This window comes from Telopea speciosissima, chromosome 10 (assembly GCF_018873765.1).
Source record: "Telopea speciosissima isolate NSW1024214 ecotype Mountain lineage chromosome 10, Tspe_v1, whole genome shotgun sequence".
Classification (NCBI taxonomy): Eukaryota; Viridiplantae; Streptophyta; class Magnoliopsida; order Proteales; family Proteaceae; genus Telopea; species Telopea speciosissima.
Genome location: NC_057925.1, coordinates 34,810,384 through 34,834,927, shown reverse-complemented (window position 1 = coordinate 34,834,927; position 24,544 = coordinate 34,810,384). Strand labels below are relative to the sequence as shown.

Sequence of the window (24,544 nt, the reverse complement as noted above, 5' to 3'; positions counted from 1 at the left end):
TGATAGAGATTGTCCTATGGCCAACGCTAACATAGCTTTGAGAAGCTTAGGTGTCACATGCTTGATGTCATCCACATCTTCCTTTTCAGGAGTTTCTTGCTCTTGAATCTAATGGCAAATTTCAAATGCTGAGAAGCCGTACTTACATAAGGGTGTCCCTGGATTGAGGCCTTCCAGACCATTCTCTAGGAAATCTAACTTCTGAAGCCGGCTATTGGATGCCATTCCTCTGCCACGGTCACACAACTGTCCACCTGTCCGGATATTCCCATCACAGTTTGTCCTAGCACAATGGACACAAACTTACATCTTCTCAGCTCTTCTTCGTCGGCCGTGCTCATCCTTCCCTACATACCATAGGGTAGGCCAAATCAATGTTGTCGGATCTAGGACTGACCCTTCTTCTTTCAACATATTTACTGATCTCGATGACGATTTCAAAGAATAAGTCCCTTGTAGGAGAGGCTGTGGCGCTCTCTATGATGGTGTCGGGTATACCACCCATGTAGCACTTGCTGATCTAGGGTGATAAAAAGGGGAACTGGATGATTCACTTCTTGAGAGACTTCTTTCTTAACCAAACATTTCTTCTTCCCTTTGTGTCTCTTTGCTAGAATTGCCCTGTAGACACATGCATCCATCAACTTCTTCTTCCTTTCGATCGGCCTGATCAACAAAGTAGGATCCCCTTGTTTGAAATCTTCTTGTAACATGTTTACTCCGTGAGCTGGCAAAGGATTTGCAGTCACATTTGGTTGTTGCTTAGCTTGAAGTTCGATCTTGCTATCATTGATCAAGTCCTGAATTGTGTGCTTGAGGAATGTGCACCTATCCGTGTGATGCCTCTTCTGGTCATGATAATGACAATAGAGATTGGGTTTTACCATGTAGGCAGATTGTTTAGATCCACATGTTTAGCGGGGATCGAGTTGATCATTCCTTCCTTTTTGAGCTTAATGAACAACAATGTTGGCACCATTCCTCCGAAATTGAAGACTCTTTTAAGGGGTTCCGGCTTTGCCTGGATCACCAGAGGTGTGGTCCCTATAGTCACCACCTGTACCTCCACCATTTAGCGGCTTATTCCCGCTGCATTCACTTCGTTTACTTTTGAATTTTTCCTTCCAGAATAAGTTCCTACCACCTCTTGGGTTACACCTTGTGCTTGTTTCTCCTTGAAGATCTTATCTTCGATCTTCTTCCCGATGGTCATGAGTGCATCAAAGGTCTTGATGTGTTGGTAGTAGATCTTTTCATGATACTCCCTGTACAAGTTTTTAAGCAAGATCTCTACTTGTTCTTCTTCAGTAGGGCGGTTCCACATCTTTGCAACCTTCTCTCTGAATGTTATGATGAAATTCATAAATTCCTAATTTGACTCTTGTCTCAAGGTCTCCAGCTCCCTTCTGGTGATGTCAATCTCAGTATTATATGAATACTATTTTGTGAATGCCTTCACCACGGATGCCCATGATTGGGTCTAGGTATGATCTAGTTGAGTCAACCATCTCAATGTGGACCCACCCAGGGAATACAGAAAGGCTTATCCCATCTAGTTCTCGAAAAGTTCCCAAGATCTAGCAATGGTGGTGAAGATCATGAGATCAGCTCTAAGGTCACCCAAACCGTCGAACTTGTCCAACTTCCACTTGAAATCTTCAAGGATTTTTCCTTCAAAGAAGAACACTAATTCTTCTTCATCTTTTTCTTTACTCTTGTCTTTAACTGCCACCTCAAGCTCTTCAACCTTTTCTCTCATTTTCTTTTCCCTTTCAGTTTCAGGAGGATCCGAAGATCGACTGTCATCTCCTTCCTCTACTAGTATGGTGACCGGAGTTTTGGGGGTTGCAAAGGTAGTTCTCCTCACTTCTTGTTCAGCGGATCCAGGTGCAAATTCCCCTTTTAAAATTTCATGGACTGACTGTACTAATTGTGCCATGAGTTATCGCATTTTTGCCATATCTATTTGCAACCTTTCCACTTGGTGCTCGATGTGACTTTCAGATAGGTGATCGTCTACTGGATCCATGCTGCTTTCAAGTGATATCTCAGCCAATGAATTAGAGGTATGGGAAGAAGGTGGGGAGCTTGAGATGAATGATGGACCTGTCCGAATCAGCCTTCCATCGCGTTGGATCCATATGGGTGAGAATGAACTTTTCGGGTATAGAATTATGCCTCTACGAGAAAAAGAAATCCTAGTTTAGATACTAAGAGTGAATTTTATAAAAAGCTCATATATCAAACAATTTAGGAAAAGTTTTTTATTCTTTTCTTTTTATATTTTTTTTGTATTATTTTTATCATTTTTTTTAATTTTATTTTGGCTCAAGTAATCGAAGTTGTCATCGGAACTTCTGGTATTGTATCTTTCAAACCATACTTCGAATGCTGTCGTTGCCCAAACATTTCCTAAGGGGAATCATAAACAAACAACGAAGAAGCCTAGTTTCAGGTTTCTGATGATTGTATCTTGAATCAATACAAGGTGCCCCATTTTCAAGGATATGTAGGATTCCATCAGACGGGAGTGGACCCCCATCTCTCTTCGAGGGACTATCACGGGACTATGGAATTCCCTACTTTGGACAGCATCTCATATTGAAGCCAGATTAATCATCAGGTGACCTTAAACTCGGACCTTCTCAAAGCTATCAAGGGTTAGTTTGTGTTGTATGCTAATCATATATGGTCTATTTTCCTACATGATGCATGGAATGGGTAGGCTAGTAGGACAGAAACAAGTCACCCTTGATAGAACCGATATACCTGTTGCTTACGCGAGTCATGAGTATGTAGATCTTTTAATATACTTGGAGAGTAGGTCACACAATCTCAGAGTAACCGTGCTAGTGCCTTTTTTGAGTGGCTAAAGCGCCCCACAACGCACTAGTGATTACCCTCGCTAGTGATTCTAAACTCATACAGTAAATATCAAAGGTTGTGGCTTCACTGCGAATTACTCATGACTACTCATGGGGTCCATTGACTAACCACGATGTAAATGTGTTCCCATGCCATGTGTGTATGCACAAAAGTGATACAAGAAGCGGCTATCATCCGATCTCAGAGTACTTAGTATGACGTACCTCACCTCCCCGGGGGTAGAGGTATGACAGGGGGTACCCTCATCATTTGATTTCACTTTGAGTACTATACATGATGTAGTTAGTACAAAGAAAATTTAGCCACCCAGGTTTTCATACAAAATTGGAGAGAATTGCATTTATTGGCTGCATCTATTTTAGAAAGCTTGACCTCAAGTGGATGCTTATCCACTTAACTTCCCCAGTGGAGTCGCCACTATAAGTACCGTGGTCCTCGGTGATGAGGTTTCCTCAGCCTTATTGGTGATAGATTATTGGTTGGTTATTATGGAGGTATCATTTCGACACATAATCATGGGGTTGGGGTCATGCTTCATAAAAATATTAGAAAAATGAGGAGTCACCACCTAGTGTTAGGGCCTAGGACCCAATGGGTGTAGCCCTATCCATTATGAATGGAAACGAGCTACAAGATTCCATATGGTCTGGTTAGAGATTCGGGTAGGGGGCTAGATTACAAGCATGGGAAGTTGTTAGGCACCCATATTGCCCAGCAAAAACCGGTCTTTCCGTTGTAGATGCTGGAATGACGAATATTCTCTCTATGACATGGGGCTATATAATGTGCATTATACTCATATTTACACTATATACATTGAAGCAAGAAAACATGATAGACTACACTGTAACGATAAAAATGCAATAATTATACCTTTATACAGGTATTCTTCAGACCTTGATGATCCCCTGGCTCAGGGGAGACGGACGAATGGACCAACATTGGCTTCTTCGAACAGGGTAACGGCTCTTTTGGATGTGTCTTTCGTTATCTGTAAATGGATAGAATAACGGTTGACAAGGAATTTCTGATATCCGTACACAGACGAAATAATAACTATGAGGGGACGAGATCGCTCCTTTCTTAAGTGGGTAATCGACAGATCTACCCACACTTTGGAATCTCACTTACATAGGCGCACACAAGAGCGGGAATGGGGATAAAAAGAGGTCTGGCTAGGAGGGTCTCCCTATCCTTAAAAACATTGAAATGAGGCGAGGGGGACCCTCCTATTTATAGGGGGTGTCCCACACCCTCGGCCCTGGATAGGTCATCCACAATGTCGTGGTGGACCACCACAGCACCATGGGGGACTTATCCAAGCCGCCATGGATGATGTTAGCCTACTGACATCGCAGCCCCCCACGACGGTGAGGTTTTTTGCCATACTTTCGTGAGAGGCCTCCATAGGGCCGTGGGGCACTATCCACGGAACCGTGGACAGTGTGGTCCTACTCTTCCCACTTTTTGAGCCTAAATGGGCTTCTTTGGTGTTTGGGGTGTGTCTGGGCCCATGGGCCCTGTCTTTTTAGTCTTAGGAGAGGGGAAAGGGTGTGACGTCCATTGTCTGTGTCCCATTGTTATCATCGCCAGAGGTGGTGGCAAAATTTTATTGTCTACAGTAGCCAAAATCAAAGCTATATAAATGTGGCCACCGGGCAGAGTCAAAGGCTTGCAAGAGCTAACAAGAAGAGTAGAGGCGTTCGGGAGGTTTATCTCAGCTTTTGGAGATCGGTGTCTTCCTTTCTTTAAGGCACTAAAGAACAAATGGAAGGAAAGACAAACGAAGGGAGTCAAACTCACTTTTGAATGGACAAAAGAATGCCAGAAGGCATTTACAAACTTGAAGAATATTTGGCCAAACCACCATTCTTGACCAAGCCAAACTCGGGGGATGTGCTCCAGCTCTATCTAGCCATTACCGTGGTGGCAATAAGTGCAATGTTAGTCAAAGGTGATGGTCGGGTGCAAAAGCCAATCTACTATGTCAGCAAAGTGCTATGCAAAAACCAAGTATAGCAATATAGAGAAGCATGCGTATGCTCTGATCATGGCCACACGCAAGCTAAGGCATTACTTTCAAGCTTATACCATAATGGTGGTGACAAACCAACCATTAAAGAAAATTTTGGTAAAACACGATCATTCAGGATATATGGTGGCATGGTTGGTGGAGCTTGGAGAATTTGATGTCCAATTCAAACCCTGTACGACTATCAAGGCACAGGCAGTAGCAAACTTTGTCGTCGAATGCACCTTGTCAGATGATGAAATAGTAGTGAATACTGACCATCTAGAGCCCGCAGAATCCTGGACTTTGTATGATGATGGTTCTTCTAGCAGCAGTGGATGTGGCTTAGGATTGATACTAACAAGTCCAACAGGTTTTTTGGTGCAATATGCACTGACATTTGAGTTCTAAACTACAAATAATGGAGCAGAGTATGAGGCCCTAATTGCCAGTTTGAACCTTACAAAGAGCCTGATGGTGAAGAATATCATCGTGCACAGCTATAAGTACCGTGGTCCTTGGGACGAGGGTTCCTCAGCCTTATGGTGACAAGGATTGACTTCGATGAATAACGGCGTATCGTTCTGATATATCATCATGGGGATTGGGATCATGCTTTATAAAGAAATGGAGTCGCCACCTAGGATTAGGGCCTATGACCCAATGGGTGTAGCCCTATCCAAGTTTAGCGGAAAGGGCTACGTGATTCCATATGGTCTGGCTAGAGATTCAGGGTAAGTAGTCAGGTTACGAGGATGGGAAGGAGTTAGGCACCCACCTCGCCCGGATAAACCAGTCTTTCTACTAGATACTGGTTTTTGAATATTCTCTCTTGATAATATATCATATACTAACATGTAAGGCTAAGTTATGATACACTAATCTTGACAAAGAAAGAAAAAATCATTTATTATGTACTCTAAACGAGTTGCTTTAATTGTCTACATTATGCCAAAAATAATGAGAGGGAAAGAGACAGATACCTATCTAGAAATACAAGAAATAAATGAAAGCGCACCGAGGGAAAAATATGTGATGTCCCACAGCTCAGGTGGAGATGGACGATCGGCTTGTCTTTCTCTTGTCGGACAGAATGAGGTTATACGAGATGAGTTTTGTCACTCAGACTTCAGGTAGAGTAACGGCTATATAAGAGATTCTCGTTATCTGTATACAAACAGAATAACGGCTGTGAAGGGGGTTTTTCGTTATTCGTACACTGACGGGATAACAATACCTAAGAGTAGAATCGCTCTATATTTGGATGGGTAACCGAAGGATCTACCCACGTCGAAGAACTCCACTTACTCACATACTCATGAGGGAAAGACGGGGGAAAATAGGGTGAAAAGGGGGCAAAACAAGCCCTAAAGGGTCTCCTTACCTGAGAAAAGCTTGTTCTTTGGAGGGAGGGGGACCCTCCTATTTATAGGGGGGTCTGTCCTCCACGGCATCGTGTAGATGTCCACGGTGCCGTGGGTGACGTCAGCAGGCTGATGTCACACCCCTCCATGGCACCGTGAAAAAAGTACACTGGTGCCGTGGTGGGCCCCCACGGTACCGTGGAAATGTCCACGGCACCGTGGGAGCGCAATGTCACTTTTCCTTGATTTTGGAAAGATTCCTAGGGAGCACCACTCTGCCCCCTACACCCTTCGCAGGGGGGCTGCCTGCCCCTAGACCCCCACTACCCGCTAACAGAATAGCGGGACCGCCGTGGTGGGGGAGGGTGAGCAATACCTCCTTCAACGTTTAGTAAAAGGGTCTGATAAGTCATTTTAGGGATGTTAGGGTGATTAGGTTCAGATGTAGGGACAAGAGTCCTTCTTGAGAGAGATACCGATGTCTGTCCATGTCCTGTTGTCATCATCGCCGGGGGGTGACAAAATTCAGCGTCTACAACAGCGATTCTCAACTGGTGGTCAACTAAGTGAATGACGAATATGAAGCCAAAAGAGCAGCGTGATGAGCACATTTATGTGTGAAATCTTAGGGCATAAAGCATACATTTTACCACATTGGACAGAGTTACTCGGTGCTTTCTTGTGCTTTTCAGGGTTTAGGTGAATTATTGTGAAAATAGAGGAGATGATGCTAAGGAGATTTTTTAAGCTTTTTGAGGTGTTAATAGTATGGATGCATAGCCCATCGAGTCAGCTTCGTAACGGTTCAAACGACACTTGATTCCGAGTTGACACGAAGAAGTTATGGCCATTTCCGTAACGATGCGCGAAAATAGTGTACAAGGGTTTATTTATAATTATTGACAATCGGACGGGGACAAAGTGAAGCGGAAGTTCGGATTCCAGGGGTCTTAACACAATTATTAAAAGTTACTTTACTGTACCCGAAAGATTCCATTTGGAAGGCTCTGGACAGTCCAACTTCAACTTGAGATATCTTGGGCTCCCCAACTCCGAATTGGACGAAATTTGGGTCTATTTTGGGTGATTTTTAGCAAGGAACACAATGTTGAGGCCTATACAAGCACCCCATGCTCCACGTTTTCTGAAGGATAGAATGGGTATTTTATTTATTCTTGAAGGAATCCTAGTCATCACCCTTACTCTCTCTCTCCTCCAACTTCTCAAGGGCACTTCTGGAATTCTACTTGGGATAGATTTATATTTTCTCATCTATGGAAGGTTGAAAAATCAAAGATGCTTTGATTTTATTGCTTGGAGAAGATATCTACAAAAAAAAGAAAGCACTTGTTAGAATTGGAAGTTTATTTTTCTAGAAATAAAAGGTCTATGTAAACAATCTTCTCTTCTTCTTCTTTCTTTTTTTTTCTTTTTTCTTAGGATTCAAGGCATTGTAAAAGAGGAAAGAGAAGAGAATATTCTCTTTTCTTATGGAATATTTCTCCTACACTTCCATCTTCTCTCTTCTCCTCTCTTCCACCTATAAATACCCCCTACCTCTCTTGTAAAAATTGCTCATTCACTTAGTGAAATTTCTTCTCTTCTTCTCCTTCTAATTTGTGATTTTTGGCTTTTCTAAGTTCTAGTTTGCTTTTATGATTTTTAGTTAATGGTTATAATAGGTTTAGTTTATGCTTTAATTTCAATTTAAGTCTTCAATTGGGTTGTAATTTCTTAATTCTAATTTAGGTTTTAAGCCTTCTAGTCTAAGTTCTTAAGTTGATGACAAGACTTGAAGATTTAGAAGAGGAGGTCATGGTAAGTTTATGCAAGTATTCAAGCTTTTCAATTACATTCATGCAAGCACATTCAGGTTTTACTATCTAAACTCTCAATCTCATTCTCCATCTCCTCTATCTCTCTCTATCTTCTTCTTCTTCCCCCTCTATTTCTTTTATTTTAATTTTATATGGTTGTGGTTTATGGATGCATTTTTATTCCCTTATTTCTTTTTATATGGTTAGTATGTGTGGCTGTATTTTTATTCCTTTCAATTCACTTTAGTTTGATAGGTTAGATGCTCATGTGTTAGGACGCCGATTTAATCCCTTAATTTTGTTAGATGCTTATGAGTTAGGATGCATTGATTTTCGTTAGTTTAATTAGTTTAATTTAACACTTTAAATTGGTTCACTTTGTATTACTTTTAAGTTAGTTAAATAGAGTGGCGTATATCTCCTCGTGTTCGACCCGTAGCTACGATTGACCCGTACGCTTTCGGTTTTATTTTAACTCAAACAAGTTTTTGGCGCCGTTGCCGGGGAGATTATTGTCCATTTTATTTATCTGATTTTTAAGTAGTTCGAAGTGTTTTAGTTTATTATTTTCTCTTCTTTTTTTTTGAAAAAAAAAAAAAATCAGTTTTTGAAAACCTCTTCTTGTTTCTCTTTTGTTTCAAATAGTGTGCGCCCAATCTAAAGTCCTTCATATGCTTCAACCCTCCATCTTTTGGTGTCCCTCATAGGATTAAGTTACCTATGATGCTACATCTTGACTTGGTTGGGTAGATTGACATGTGACTTATCTTTAGAGGTGACTACTCTTGATAACAGGAAAACGACATAGTGAGAGTGTTGGAAACATAAACGTATAGTAGACCTCCATTCTACATCAGAATCCATATTGGAGTCACACGTAGGTGGCTATAGAAGACTATACGGGTTCCCTTGCTGTCAACCTATATGGCATCCTTACAGCTTTTGAACCATTGTTTTGCTTTTTGAGGGATAGAGATGCACTATCTACCTTGGGCTCCCTCTTATTTCTAGTTTTTTTTTTTAAGTATTTTATTTTTCTTTAATTTTTCTAAAGGAGACCTCATATCTGTTTAGGTGGCTAAGGTGTGGACTCGTGATTCAAGTAATCGTCTTATTAGAAGACCACCTTCTCTATCACCTTTGACCATGGGTCACCAACAACCCAAGACTCTTAAGGATAGGTTTTACCCCACCAGGGCTGCACAGCCCTCATGCATTAGTCTGTCTGTTGTTACAGGGAATAACTATGAACTCAAGACCAACTTCATCAGTATGCTACCCCATTTTCATGGGATGGCTAATGAGGATGCATATCTCTTCCTTAGGAAATTTGAGGAGGTCTGTGTTCTAATTAAGGTCTAGAATTTGACTGATGATGCAGTTAGGCTTAGGTTTATACCTTTTGCCCTGAAAGACCAGGCCAAGAAGTGGCTCTATGGACTGCCAACAAACTCCATTAATACATGGGATGAGTTCACCATGGTCTTTTTGAGAAAATTCTTCCCTCTTCATAAGACCAATAAGCTTAAAAGTGACATCCTCCAGTTCAGGCAGAAACCACATGAGTCCTTTTCTAAATTCATGGAAAGATTCAAGGACCTCCTCTTAGAATGCCCTCATCATGGTTTTGACTTGTGGCAGCTATGCCAAATTATTTATGAGGGTATTGATTATCAGACCAAGCAACTTGTAGAGTCTATGTGTCCAGCAGGCTTTACTTCTTTTTCTGAGGAGAATGATGCATGGACATTCTTAACTAACTTGATTGATAAGACTAGGGAATGGGAATCTTCCCAAGAGGCTGAAAGGACCACTAAGGGATATCTCATTGAGGGTATGCCAGCCAAGGAGGCCAAACTTGACAGCCTCATAAAACGGTTGGAGTCCATAGTTCTTAAAGAGTCTATACCAGTTAATCCGGTCAACCAGGTCAACCATGTGTCGGTATGCAGTTGGTGCCAAACCCCTGGACACCTTTCTGAGGAATGCCCCAACACCTTGGTGGGTAATTCCAGCACTGACAATGTAAGTGCTCTCTACCAAAATAACCCATTTAGCAATACTTACAATCCAGGATGGAGAAATCACCCCAATTTCTCATGGAATCAAAGGAACCAAGCAGGCCCATCCAACTTTAACCATCAAGGCCAGGTTGGTGCCCAAAGGCCCAACTATGCACCACAAAGCCAAGGAATGTCTCCTAACCACAAGACTGAATGAGATGGACAACAAGATAGCTCTTCTTATGATAAGCCACAATAACATGGAAAAACAACTCACCCAGCTTGTCACAATCCTGCATGAGAGGGAAACAGGAAAGTTACCTAGCCAGCCTAAGCCAAATCTTAGGCATCAGGTTCATATTCAGCAAGGTACCCAAGCTCCTCCAACCAATGTTGAACAAGGCCAACAGCACCAAGGGCCCTCCAGACAGGTAAATGTTGTTTATGCTTTAAGGAGTGGCCGTGAGTATCAACAGGCTAGTGCACCTCAGTCTTTACCATCTCATACTCTTGTTGACTCTCCCTCCTCTGAAGAGGCCATTGAAGTGCCTACTGTTCTAGGTTCGTCTGATGAACCTAAAGATATACCAGATGATTTGGTTGAGAAAACCAAAGAGGATTATGTTGAGGAAGTTAAAAAGACCAACCCTGAAAGAATTTATACCCCACCTACCCCTTTCCCAAATAGGTTGGTTAGCAAGAAGTCTCCTTCTGAGGAGAAGATATTGGATGTGTTCAAACAGGCTCAGGTGAATATCCCCTTGTTGGATGCTATTGCCCAGATCCCCGCTTATACTAAAGTTCTCAAAGACTTATGCACCCAAAAGCGGACCATCAATGTACCCAAAAAGGCATTCTTGGCTGCTAACATTAGTTCTCTAATCTCACAGCCAATAGCAGCCAAGCATTAGGCCATAGTACTATTGATCATGCCTTATTGGACCTTGGTGCAAGTGTGAACCTCTTACCCTCTCATGTCTACCAACAACTGGGATTGGGAGAACTGAAACCGACCAAAATTACTCTTCAACTTGCAGATCGGTCGGTTAAAGTTCCTAAGGGAATGATTGAGAATGTCCTGTTGAAGGTTGGGGAATTTATTTTTCCTGTGGATTTTATTATTTTAGATACCCAATCCACTGCCAACTTCAAAGACCAAATCCCAATCATATTGGGTAGACCATTCCTAGCTACCAGTAATGCTTTAATCAATTGCAGGAATGGTCTTATGAAATTATCTTTTGGCAATACTTCTGTTGACTTCAATGTGTTTAGGTTGGGCAAGCAGCCTGACATGGATGAAGAGGTGCATATGCTTCAAGAATTTTCCGATGATATTGATACGTTCTTTGAGATTGATTTTGATTCGGGATTTCAAGAATGTATACAGGAATTGGAGGGTGTTGATGATACTCCCTTATCTGAGGTCTGGAGCATCCAACCACCTTTGGAGCCCCTTGGACCCCTATCAACTTCCATTCTCAAATTCTCTATTATTGAGCCCCCCACATTAGAGTTGAAGGCATTGCCCTCCAACCTCAAGTATGTCTTCTTAGGACATGATCATACTCTTCCTGTTATTATTGCTTCTGATTTGACTTCTATTCAGGAAGAAGAGTCGATTAAGCTTCTAAAAGACCATAAGGAAGCCATAGGTTAGACCACGTCTGACATCAAAGGTATTAGCCCCTCTATTGTTCAACGTCATATACATCTGATGGAGAGTTCCAAACCTTCTAGGGAACCCCAAAGGAGGGCTAATCCTGTGATGAAAGAGGCAATCAAGAAAGAGATCCTAAAATGCTTGGATCATGGCATCATTTATCCTATTTTTGATAGCCAATGAGTGAGTCCTGGGCAGGTTGTGCCTAAGAAAGGAGGAGTCACTGTAGTTGAGAATACCAATAATGAGTTGATTCCAACCCGTATCCAAACGGGATGGAGAGTGTGCATTGACTATAAGAAATTGAATGCGACAACTTGGAAGTACCACTTTTCCTTGCCTTTTATTGATCAGATGTTATAGAGACTAGCTGGCCATGAATATTATTATTTTCTTGATGGTTATGTAGGCTATAACCAAATTCCTATTGCTCTAGAGGACCAACACAAGACCACTTTCACATGCCCTTATGAAACCTTTGCTAACCGGCGTATGCCTTTTAGGCTTTGCAATACCCCTGCTACATTCCAAAGGTGCATGATGAGTATCTTTTCTGATATGGTAGAGCACTTTCTAGAGGTGTTTATGGATGATTTTTCTATTCACGGCTCTATTTTTTCTAATTGCTTGCATCATCTCTCTTTGGTTCTTAAAAGATGCATAGAAAAGAACTTGATCCTGAATTGGGAGAAGTGCTACTTCATGGTAAAGCAAGGTATAGTTCTTGGTCACATTGTGTCCAAAGAAGAGATCAAGGTTGATAGATCTAAGGTGGACCTTATTGCCAATTTACAATCACCCAAGAATGTAAAGGACATTAGATCTTTTCTTGGCCATGCAGGTTTTTACAGGAGATTCATCAAGGACTTTAGCCAGATAGCTAGACCTCTCACTTCTCTTTTGGCAAAGGACTGCCCATTTGATTTCTCTTCTGAGTGTTATGATAGTTTTGAGCAATTGAAAAGAGCTTTGACCTCAGCCCCCATTATTCAAGCTCCAACTTGGACAGTTTCATTTGAGCTTATGTGTGATGCCTCTGATTTTGCTATAGGGGTTGTTCTTAGGCAAAGAATCAATAAATTGCCCTATGTGATTTATTATGCAAGTATGACTCTTAATGATGCACAGCTTAATTATACCACCACTGAGAAAGAATTTTTAGCTGTTGTGTTTGCTTTAGAGAAGTTTAGGCCTTACTTGGTTGGATCACATGTGATTGTTTATACTGACCATGTAGCTATCAAATATCTTATGCAGAAGAAAGATGCCAAGGCTCACCTCATTAGGTGGGTTCTTTTGTTACAAGAATTTGATCTTAAAATTAGGGATAAGAAAGGGTGTGAAAATTTGGTTACAGACCATCTATCCCGGCTGCCTAATTCCTTGACTGTTGATTCTCCAGTCAACGAGAATTTTCCTGATGAGTATCTGATGGTAGTATCTAGTGAACCTTGGTTTGCTGACATTGTTAATTATCTGGTTATGGGTGTGACACCTGCACATTGGTCCACCCAAGATAAGAATCGTTTCTTTTCACAAGTTAAGTATTTCTTTTGGGATGATCCTTATCTTTTTAAGACCTGCTCGGATCAAGTAATCCGGAGATGTGTCCCTGATCATGAGCAACAATCTGTCTTATCTTTTTGCCATGATCAGGCTTGTGGAGGCCATTTTGGGCCTAATAAGACTGCGGCCAAAGTTTTACAGTGGGGATTTTATTGGTCTAGTCTGTTTAAAGACGCTTTTACTTATTGCAGGGCATGTTCTTCATGCCAATCTTTAGGGCGTCTTACTAAGAGAAATATGATGCCCCTCAACCCAATTCTGGTGGTTGAGGTGTTTGATGTATGGGGTATTGATTTCATGGGGCCTTTCCCTAACTCTTTGGGTAACTTATACATATTACTTGCTGTAGACTATGTGTCCAAATAGATTGAGGCAGTTGCTTATAAGACCAATGACCACAAGGTGGTTGTGAAATTTTTGAAGGAGAACATCTTCTCCCGTTTTGGTACTCCCCGAGCTATCATTAGTGATTGGGGCAAGCATTTTTGTAATCGGCCTTTTGAGGCCCTCATGAAAAAGTATGGTGTCGTCCATAAGTTGGCCACACCCTACCATCCCCAGACCAGTGGCCAGGTTGAGGTTTCAAATAGACAGATCAAGCAAATTCTTGAGAAAATCATCAACCCGAACCGTAAGGATTGGTCTAATCGGTTGGTAGATGCGTTGTGGGCCCATAGGAGAGCCTTCAAGACCGATCTTGGTCAATCTTCGTACCGTCTGGTGTATGGAAAGGCATGTCACTTACCTGTAGAGATTGAGCACAAGGCCTTTTGGGCTATCAAGAAGCTTAACTTTGACCTACACACTGCAGGTGCCCATAGGAAACTCCAACTATCTGAGTTGGAAGAGCTTAGGAATGAGGCATATGAGAATGCCCGAATTTACAAGGAAAAAACCAAGGCTTTCCATGATAGGCACATTTTGAGAAAATCTTTTGAGGTAGGCCAGAATGTTTTGTTGTACAATTCTCATTTGCATTTTTTTCCAAGTAAGCTGCGTTCTAGATGGGATGGCCCCTATATTGTTCAAAAAGTTTATCCTCATGGGGCTGTTGAAGTCCTCAATCCAAGTACAGGAGCTACTTTCAAGGTCAATGGCCAAAGATTGAAGCCATACATAGTGATGCCTACTCCAGTTGAAGAAGAGGTCATGGATCTCCATGAACCTCTTTACCTTGACCCCTGATATCTTGGTATGTATCCCTTCCCTTGTCCTTATTCTTTCTTTTCTGCATGCATTGAGGACACTGCATGAATTAAGTGTGGGGGGGTGTGTTGGACTTTAATTGTGAATTTTTTGAATTTTGATTATGGCGATAGTTTTTGGTTATGTACATAAGTCTCTTCGATTTGCAAAGCGAGAGTGAGAGGGAATTAGGTGCCCTCCTAGCATGCGAAATAATAAAAAAATCCCTTTTCAAGGATGGTAGTTGGTTTGTATCCGGTGATGGGGATTGAGTTTGAAAATATGAGTGCTACTTCATGTGATGGTTAGATTCCTCTATGTGTTTATGGACCCCTTTGATCTTTTGGCTAGTAGTTGAGACCAATTTGTTTGTGGCAAGGCATGAAAGTGAAAGTGAATGAAAAAAAAAAAAGAGAGAGAAACCGAAAGAAAAGTGGAATTCCTTGGGACTAGATAGGGCACTGTGCCTTATGAAGCAGGGTGACTTGATCGAAATTCCTTGGAAGGAAACTCAAAATAAAAAAAAAACTCTTGCATCAATGTCTCAATGTCTTATGGATACATGCAAAAAAGCAAAGCTACCAAGTATTTGGGTGTCTGGTGTATGCTCCACCATGTCATTCAGAGAATAGTAGTAGAGTAGAAAAAGAGTTTGTTGTTGAGAAAGAAAAAAAAAAAACGTTTTTGCCTTAATGCCTGGAAAAGAAAGTATGGTAAAAAATACTCAATGCCTAAGTCTTTGATTCCATCAGTGCTATGAGTGGTTTACTTGAAGGTGAGTAGTGTTTAGAAAATATGAGGAGATTCCTTGACCTTGATGCATGCTTGTTACTTGAATTGATGTGAGGTGATAAAATTCAAGTGTGGGGGAACCTTTGGCTCCTTAATCTTTAGTTGAGTATTTCTTTGAGATTGTGTGCCCTATCTTATTTATGTCATGAGAAAAATTTACATCATTCTTTTTGATTTATTGAATTTTGAGTGTATATTCACTGCAAACACCCACGAGACACAACTCGTCCACTAGGGGTAACCTAGGGGTTGAAATGCTTGTTGCACATGCTAAGTACAACCGTGATTCCTACGAAAGTGAGTTAGGATTTTTTTTTTTTGCATTCTAAGTTAGTTTATCTTTTGCTTTACTTGAGGACAAGTAACGTTCAAGTGTGGGGGAATCTGATGAGCACATTTATGTGTGAAATCTTAGGGCATAAAGCATACATTTTACCACATTGGACAAAGTTACTTGGTGCTTTCTTGTGCTTTTCAGGGTTTAGGTGAATTATTGTGAAAATGGAGATGATGCTAAGGAGATGTTTTTAAGATTTTTTTTGAGGTATTAATAGTATGGATACATAGCCCATCGAGTCAGCTTCGCAACAGTTCAAACGACACTTGATTCTGAGTTGAAACGAAGAAGTTATGGCCGTTTTCGTAACGACACACGAAAATGGTGTACAAGGGTTTATTTATAATTATTGACAGTCGGACGGGGACAAAGTAAAGCGGAAGTTTGGATTCCAGGGGCCTTAACAAATTATCAGAAGTTACTTTACTGTACCCGAAAGATTCCATTTGGAAGGCTCTGGTCAGTCCAACTTCAACTTGAGATATCTTGGGCTCCCCAACTTCGAATTGGACGAAATTTGGGTCTATTTTGGGTGATTTTTCGCAAGGAACATAATGGTGAGGCCTATATAAGCACCCCATGCTCCACGTTTTCTGAAAGATAGAATGGGTATTTTATTTATTCTTGAAGGAATCCTAGTCATCACCCTTACTCTCTCTCTCCTCCAACTTCTCAAAGGCACTTCTGAAATTCTACTTGGGATAGATTTATATTTTCTCATCTATGGAAGGTTGAAAAATCAAAGATGTTTTGATTTAATTGCTTGGAGAAGATATCTACAAAGAAAAGGAAGCACTTGTTAGAATTGGAAGTTTATTTTTCTAGAAATAAAAGGTCTATGTAAACAATCTTCTCTTCTTCTTCTTTCTTTTTTTTTCTTTTTTCTTAGGATTCAAGGCATTGTAAAAGAGGAAAGAGAAGAGAATATTCTCTTTTCTTATGGAATATTTCTCCTACACTTCCATCTTCTCTCTTCTCCTCTCTTCCACCTATAAATACCCCTTACCTCTCTTGTAAAAATTGCTCATTCACTTAATGAAATTTCTTCTCTTCTTCTCCTTCTAATTTGTGATTTTTGGCTTTTCTAAGTTCTAGTTTGCTTTTATGATTTTTAGTTAATGGTTATAATAGGTTTAGTTTATGCTTTAATTTCAATTTAAGTCTTCAATTGGGTTGTAATTTCTTAATTCTAGTTTAGGTTTTAAGCCTTCTAGTCTAAGTTCTTAAGTTGATGACAAGACTTGAAGATTTAGAAGAGGAGGCCATGGTAAGTTTATGCAAGTATTCAAGCTTTTCAATTACATTCATGCAAGCACATCCAGGTTTTACTATCTAAACTCTCAATCTCATTCTCCATCTCCTCTATCTCTGTCTATCTTCTTCTTCTTCCCCCTCTATTTCTTTTATTTTAATTTTATATGGTTGTGGTTTATGGATGCATTTTTATTCCCTTATTTTTTTTTTATATGGTTAGTATGTGTGGCTGTATTTTTATTCCTTTCAATTCGCTTTAGTTTGATAGGTTAGATGCTCATGTGTTAGGATGCCAATTTAATCCCTTACTTTTGTTAGATGCTTATGAATTAGGATGCATTGATTTCGTTAGTTTAATTAGTTTAATTTAACACTTTAAATTGGTTCACTTTGCATTACTTTTAAGTTAGTTAAATAGAGTGGCGTATATCTCCTCGTGTTCGACCCGTAGCTACGATTTATCCTTACGCTTGCGGTTTTATTTTAACTCAAATACAGCGCATGACGCAATATCTAAAGAAGGCACGCGACTTAATTATTGGATTTGCTTACTTTCAAATCTTATAAGTACCCCATACATAGAACACATCAGCAGATGCGTTGTCCAGGTTAGCCACCTCAAACTTTCAAGAGTTAGGCCGAACATTGTACATAGACATTCTCAGTGCACCAAGCATAAAAGAAACCGAGAATGTATTACCCATTGATGTTGAACCTTGCTGGATGGATCCTCTAATCACATATCTCCAAGGGGGCATACTTCCAATCAAAAAAGAAGAAGTTAAGAAGATAAGGATGAGAGCAACATGGTTCATTATGATCGAGGGGGTACTTTACAAAAAAACTTACGCCATGCATATTTAAAATGCCTCAGACCATCAGAAGCAGAGTATGTGCTTAGGGAAATTCATATTGGCATTTGCGGACAACACTTGAGGGGCATAGCGTTAGCTCACAAGATCATTAGGCAAGGGTACTTTTGGCCATACTTACGAAAAAAGGCAATGAGTTTTATACGTAAATGCATCAAATGTCAAACCTTCACACCGATCATCTGCCAGCCGGCAACTGAGCTCATCTCCATCGCTAGTCCACTGCCTTTTTATACAATGGGGGATGGACATTTTGGGGCCATTCCCAAAGGCGTCAAGAGGTAGACAATTCATGGTAGTAGTAGTAGATTACTTCACCAAGGGGGTAGAGGTGGAGGCATTGGCCATAATCTCAGCCACGAAGGTGTGGAAGTTCTTCCTCCATTCTTTCATTTATAGATATGGAATCCCAAGAACCCTTATCACAAATAATGGGAAGCAATTTGAGCAAAAGCTTAAGGAGTTTAGTGATCGGTATGAGATTCAACTGCATAAGACTTCAGTAGCACATCCCCAATCTAATGGCTTAGCTAAAGCCATGAACAAAATCTTGATCGATGGGATCAAAAAGAAGTTAGAGATAGCCAAATGGGCTGAAAAGCTACCAAACATCCTATGGGCATATCGGACAACCACAAGGCTTGCAACAGGTGAAACTCCATTTATGTTGACGTATGGAACTGAAGCAATGATTCCTATGGAAATTGGAGAAACTTCACTAAGGGTACAACTCAATGACCTAGAGACTAGTGATGAAAATCTGAGAGCAAATTTGGATCTGCTAGAGGAAATCAGAGAGACGGCATATGTAAGGAATGTTGCGCACTGATCTTGTTGTTATGTTATAAAAAAATAAACCCTAATTAGAACTAATAGAACAGTGGTAAATAGGGATCGAATCCACGGAAAACTGGAAGGCTAAAATTCTAAGGATGAAATATAGTCGTTTTAGATTTTATTAAACTAAACAAAAAGCAATAACTTAATTAACTATAAGGGATACTAAAAATCAATTTGAGAGATGAAAGAGAGAGACTGTCTTCAAGTTTCGAATCCACATTGATTCATTAGTTAATTTATGGAATACACTTACGATTCATTATAGCTACAAACCTAATGACACCATAGAATGATAAATTATAATTCGACCTAGTTATAACCTATCTTGTCGATCACTATCGTCTTTCGCTTTTGGCTTAGCAGGCTTAGTTCGGTCAGTTATAGTCTATCATTGGTTTCAATTACAATCACAGGAATATCATTTCTTGAATAGAGAAGATGAATCACAGAATCAAATTCCCTAAACTAGATAGAGCAATAAAATCCATTCAATGAAATAAAATTATAAGTCTTAACATCAAGCAATGAAACGTATCATCCATGAATTTAATTAACACAATTCAATGTTTCATCTACACCTAAAGACAAAAGATACTTAGCCACTCATGGGGCTAACTGACAGGGGGCAACAATGGTGATCTTCCATGTAACACAATGAGCGTAAAGAGGTCGGTGAAGTGTGTGATGCGGCGAATGAAAGATGAGCGGCTGAATCGATGGTTGAAGAGGTCGCCATGGTGATGATGCTGATCTCTATGCAATGCTGTCCAGAAAAACCCGTGGAGGAGAAAGGGATTGGAAAAAGAAGAATAATGGTGGAAGGGGGCTGCTATGCTAAATCATGGATGTTGGAGGAGGATTCTAGGAGAGAGGAAGCCGTTCTTAAAAAGAAAAATAAGGGAAAGAGAAAAGAGAGCGTGAGAGATGGAGAGAAAAAAAACGAGAAAGAGAGGGAACTGTGTGAGAAAAATAAGATGGAAAAACCGTGAGAGTGATATCATTGGTGGGTTTTGGGGGAGAGAGAGAGATTGCCCACAGATCGCTCTCTCATCTTTCCTAAATCCTCTAACTTCCTCCATGATATCCTCTCTCCCAAAATCACCCATGACCCCATCTATCCTCTAACTCCCTCCATATTACCTCTCTCTAATGCCTCTTTCCTAATTAATATCTCTCCCATCATCTCTCTCTCTCCCACGGTTTCCCCAACTCTTTTAAATTTCTCTTTCCTATCTCCTCCCTAATATCTCTCTCCCATTCCTCTCAAACTCCCGTTATCCTATTTTTCCCAACTCTCCAACTCTCCCTCTTGTTCCTCTTTAAAACCCTAATGTGATTTTAAAATTCCTCTTGAAATTTCCTTTTTGCCCTCCAATTTAATAATATTATATTTTACATTTTTCTCCTCCAAAATTTCTAAAACTACTTCCGGCCCACCAAATCAGGCTCGACAGTGCTTGCATCATCCCTGTGCACATTGATGCTGAATCTACGAATATCTTTAAATTGTGCGAATGCGCTTCAAATCCTCGGGCTGCCATCAATTGCCTACAATTATAGAAATTACAAAGAGACATCAATTTGATCATGAATAATAAATTAAAAACATAAATTAAATATCGCTTTTCATGAATATTTATAGCCCGATCACACTCCCAACATGCATTTTTACTTGTCTCGAGTGAAAGAAAATAAAAACTACTCGGCTTATCACTCCATCAGCTTAATTTAACCACTAAGAAGCAAGTAAAATCACCATCAATGAATCAATAGCAAGGACCCTTAAGCATGTCAATAAATCCCAATAGAAACCTAAACAAAGAATAAGAAACTCTTCCAAGTTAGCCAACTCCTACTCATGCATTCAAAATCTCTCATCTTAAGCTATGTCATAATGTCCAAGTGTTACACAAGCCCACTATTCATTATCATGGTTTATTTTTTTTTAATTATATATATATATATATAGGGAAGTAGTTTTCTGTCCGGGAGTGTGGCCTACGCCAACACTCCCATGTGTCTATCTCTCTCCTCCTTAAAACAAGGGGGCAAAGGTGTCTTTTTACATTGGGAGGAGAGAGATAGACTCATGGGAGTGCTGGCGTAGGCCACACTCCCTACGCCAGCACTCCCGGACAGAGAACTTTTTCCTTTATATATATTTAACTTCTTTAATCAGTGCAATGTCTTGACCCCTTAAGCTTTCTAGATGGATCCTGTAGTGAGCTTTGGGTCAATCACTCTCAAGCTAGAGGGCTTTAAGGAATTAGGTGTAAAACAACCCTCAGACTTACTTACTCAACCCAAAAAGGCTTCAAGTCAAGACTAGATTAACGAGTCAAAAAATTTATTTTTTTCCACCCTTTCCAACTATTTTACGCGAAGCTCAATGTTTCTGACAAAGACACCCGGTTACTGAGTAGGAATTTTTTTAATAATTTTTTATAGACATTCCAATTGTTTGATGCGAAACTCAATGCTTGTGATAAAGAGGCTCGATTACTAAGGAGGAAGTCATAAATGCATGATTTTGGAAAATTTTCAACCATAAAGGCTTGCATAGTTACACATGAATCATCTTAAGCATTCACTAAAGATGAAAATCTATATCTCAAGAAAAAACTTAACCAACAATGGAAGAGAAATAATGTTCTAAGTTTAAATAACTGGTAAAAACATCAACAAACTCGAGATCACCTACTATAACTCCTGATAACGACATTGAATGCTCTAGATTGGAAAAAAATTCTAGCATGAATTTGCAATAAAGATCAGAGTTCAAAGTTGTGCCCTCCCCAGCTTAAATGACATTGTCCCCACTGGCATGCAAAAGAATATGACAATATAAAACAATGGGAAACAAATAAAAACAAAGGAAAGGAGCAATACAACCTTGTGAAGTGAAGCGCTACGACCATCAACCCGCACCTGCCATGGCTATCTACTAGCTACCTGAAAAACTAAGAAAAACAAAAACCGAAGTAAAATGGTGGGTTGCCTCCCACAAGCGCTAAGTTTATTGTCTTCAACTAGACAAAGAGTGGGGGCTCAAGAAAACTCATAAATCGGGTCAATCAAATCAACAGACACAATGACCTACCCATCTGTAATACCATCTACATAGGGCTTCAGATGCTGCCCATTAACATAACAAGAGTGCCCTGTTTTAAGATTTTGAACGGTAATAGCACCATGGGGCGACACTTTAATGATCACAAAGGGGCCATCCCAATAGGAAGGAAGCTTACCAGGAAAGAGGCGTAACTTGGAATTGAAAAGCCAAACTTTCTGGTTAACCTCAAAAGACTTACAGACAATATGTTTATCATGAAAAGCATTTTTCCTAGCCTTATAAATATGTGCGCTCTCATACGCATCATTGCGCATCTCTTCCAACTCTAAGAGTTGAAGACGACAGGTGGAACTAGCTTTAACCATATCAAAATTAAATTGTTTAATGGCCCACAAAGCACGATGTTCCAACTAGACAGGTAAGTGACAAGCTTTCCCAAATACCAATCGGTATGGGGACATGCCAATGGAAGTCTTGTAAGCAGTACAGTAGGCCCACAATGCGCCATCGAGTCTCAACGACCAATCTTTCCTATCCGGCCTAACCGTTTTCTCAAGAATGTGTTTGATCTCCCTATTGGACACCTCTACTTGACCACTGGTCTACGGATGATAAGGCATGGCAACCTTATGAGTAATAGAATACTTCTTCAACAATGCCCCAAAATTCCAGTGCTTAAAATGAGAGCCACCATCACTAATGATGGCACGTGGAAATCCAAAGCGATTAAAAATATGGCTCTGTACAAACTTAACCACCTCCTTGTGATCATTGGTTCTAGTGGCCAATGCCTCAACCTACTTAGACACATAGTCTACCATAACCAAAATATACTCAAGGCCGAAAGACGAAGGAAAAGGTCCCATGAAATCTATATCCCACACATTAAAGATCTCAACAACTAAAATAGGATTAAGGGGCATCATATCTCTATGAGACATATTTCTGACTTTCTGACACTGGACACAATTGCGGCAAAACTCATGGGCATCTCTAAAAATAGTAGGTCAAAAGAAACCACTCTGTAAAACCTTGGCAGCAGTTTTCTTGCCAATAAAATGCTCTCCACATGTAAAAGTGTGTCAAAAGGTAAGGATATTAGTAAACTCACTCTCTGGGATATAGCGATGGACAACCTGGTCAGGACAATATCTGAACAACTCTGGATCCTCCCAATAATAGAACTTAAGTTGTGAGAAGAAGCGGTCTTTCTCTTGCATAGACCAACCAGTAGGAATCTTCCCAATAGCTAAATAGTTCACTATATGAGCAAACCAAGGAGAAGGAATATAAGAAACCGCAAACAATTGTTCATAAGGGAAGGATTCTCTAACCAACTCAGTGGTGGAGGGAGACTCAATTAAGATCCTGGACAGATGATCTGCTACCACATTTTTGGAACCTTTCTTGTCCCAAATTTTTAAATCAAACTCTTGCAGCAAAAGAATCCATCTAATCAATCTAGATTTGGTGTCTTTTTTGGCAAGTAAATGCCTAAGAGCTGCATGATCAGAATACACCACAACCTTGGATCCTAAGAGATAAGATCAAAATTTATCAACAGCAAACATAACCGCTAGCAACTCTTTCTCAGTTGTGGTATAATTCAATTGAGTTTCTGAGAAGGTCTTAATAGCATAATATATGACAATGGGTTTCTTGTTGACTCTCTATCCTAACATAGCTCCAACCGCATAGTCAGATGCATCACACATAATATCAAATGGCAGCGATCAATCCGGGGGTTGGATTATAGGTGTTGTAGATAATGAAGCTCTAAAGGTATTGAAGGCTTGGAGGCAGGCATCGTCAAAGACTAAATGTGCATCCTTGGCAAGCGGATTGCACAAGGGTTTGGATATATGATTGGAGTCTTTAATGAACCGCCTATAAAATCCAACATGGCCTAGAAAGGAACGGACCTGTCGAATAGAAGTGGGGGGTGGGAGGTTGGCAATCAAATCAACTTTAGCCCTATCAACCTCTATCCCACATTAAGACACAATGTGACCAAGCACAATCCCTTGTTGAACCATGAAGTGGCTCTTCTCCCAACTCAAAATCAAATTTGTCTCCATGCAACGTTTCAGGACTTTAGTCAATTTTAGGAGACAAACATCAAAGGATGACCCAAATACAGAGTAATCATCCATGAAGACTTCGAGAAACTCTCCCACCATGTCAGAGAAGATAGGCATCATGCATCTCTGGAAGGTGGCGGGTGCATCACACAAACCAAAGGGCATCCACCTAAAAGTAAATGTACCATAGGGGCATGTGAAAGTGGTTTTCTCTTGGTCCTCTAAGCATACAAATAGCTGATTATAACCTAAATAGCTATCTAGGAAATAGTGATGGCTTTGGCCTGCTAATTTCTCAAGTATTTAGTCTATGAAAGGGAGAGGGAAGTGGCCCTTGCAGGTGATAACGTTCAATTTCCTATAATCAATGCATACCCACCAACCTATGGTTGTATGAGTAGGGACCTTGTCACCCTGGTCATTCTCAATGACAGTGATGCTCAATTTCTTAAGCACAACCTGAGTGGGACTCACCCACTTGCTGTCAGAGATGGGGTAAATAATGCCTACATCTAACCATTTTCACCACCTCTTTCTTGACAACTTTGCGCATGTTAGGATTTAATCTCCTTTGCGCATCCCTGAAAGGTTTAGCCTCATCGTCACAGTAGATACGATGCATACAAATTGATGGGCTAATACCTTTCAAATCAGCCACAGACCACCCGATGGCAGCCTTATGTTCTTTGAAAACACCCAATGTTTGCTTTCTTGATCAGATGTCAAGCTAGAGGAAATGATGATAGGTAATGTCTCATTTGATCCCAAGAAAGCATACTTCAAAGAGGCTGACAATAGTT

General features: G+C 40.4%; 1 protein-coding gene and 1 non-coding gene across 2 annotated transcripts; one reads left to right on the top strand and one right to left on the bottom strand.

Annotated features, from left to right (window-relative positions):
• Positions 1 to 9,599: 9,599 nt before the first annotated feature.
• On the bottom strand, positions 9,600 to 9,706 carry LOC122644411. Its single transcript, XR_006330341.1, has one exon. It is a non-coding gene; the product is annotated as a small nucleolar RNA R71 (small nucleolar RNA).
• An 8,336-nt stretch (positions 9,707 to 18,042) lies between these two features.
• LOC122643499 lies at positions 18,043 to 18,579 on the top strand. Its single transcript, XM_043837116.1, has one exon. It carries the CDS (start codon positions 18,043 to 18,045, stop codon positions 18,577 to 18,579), a length of 537 nt encoding a protein of 178 aa, XP_043693051.1.
• Positions 18,580 to 24,544: the final 5,965 nt, after the last annotated feature.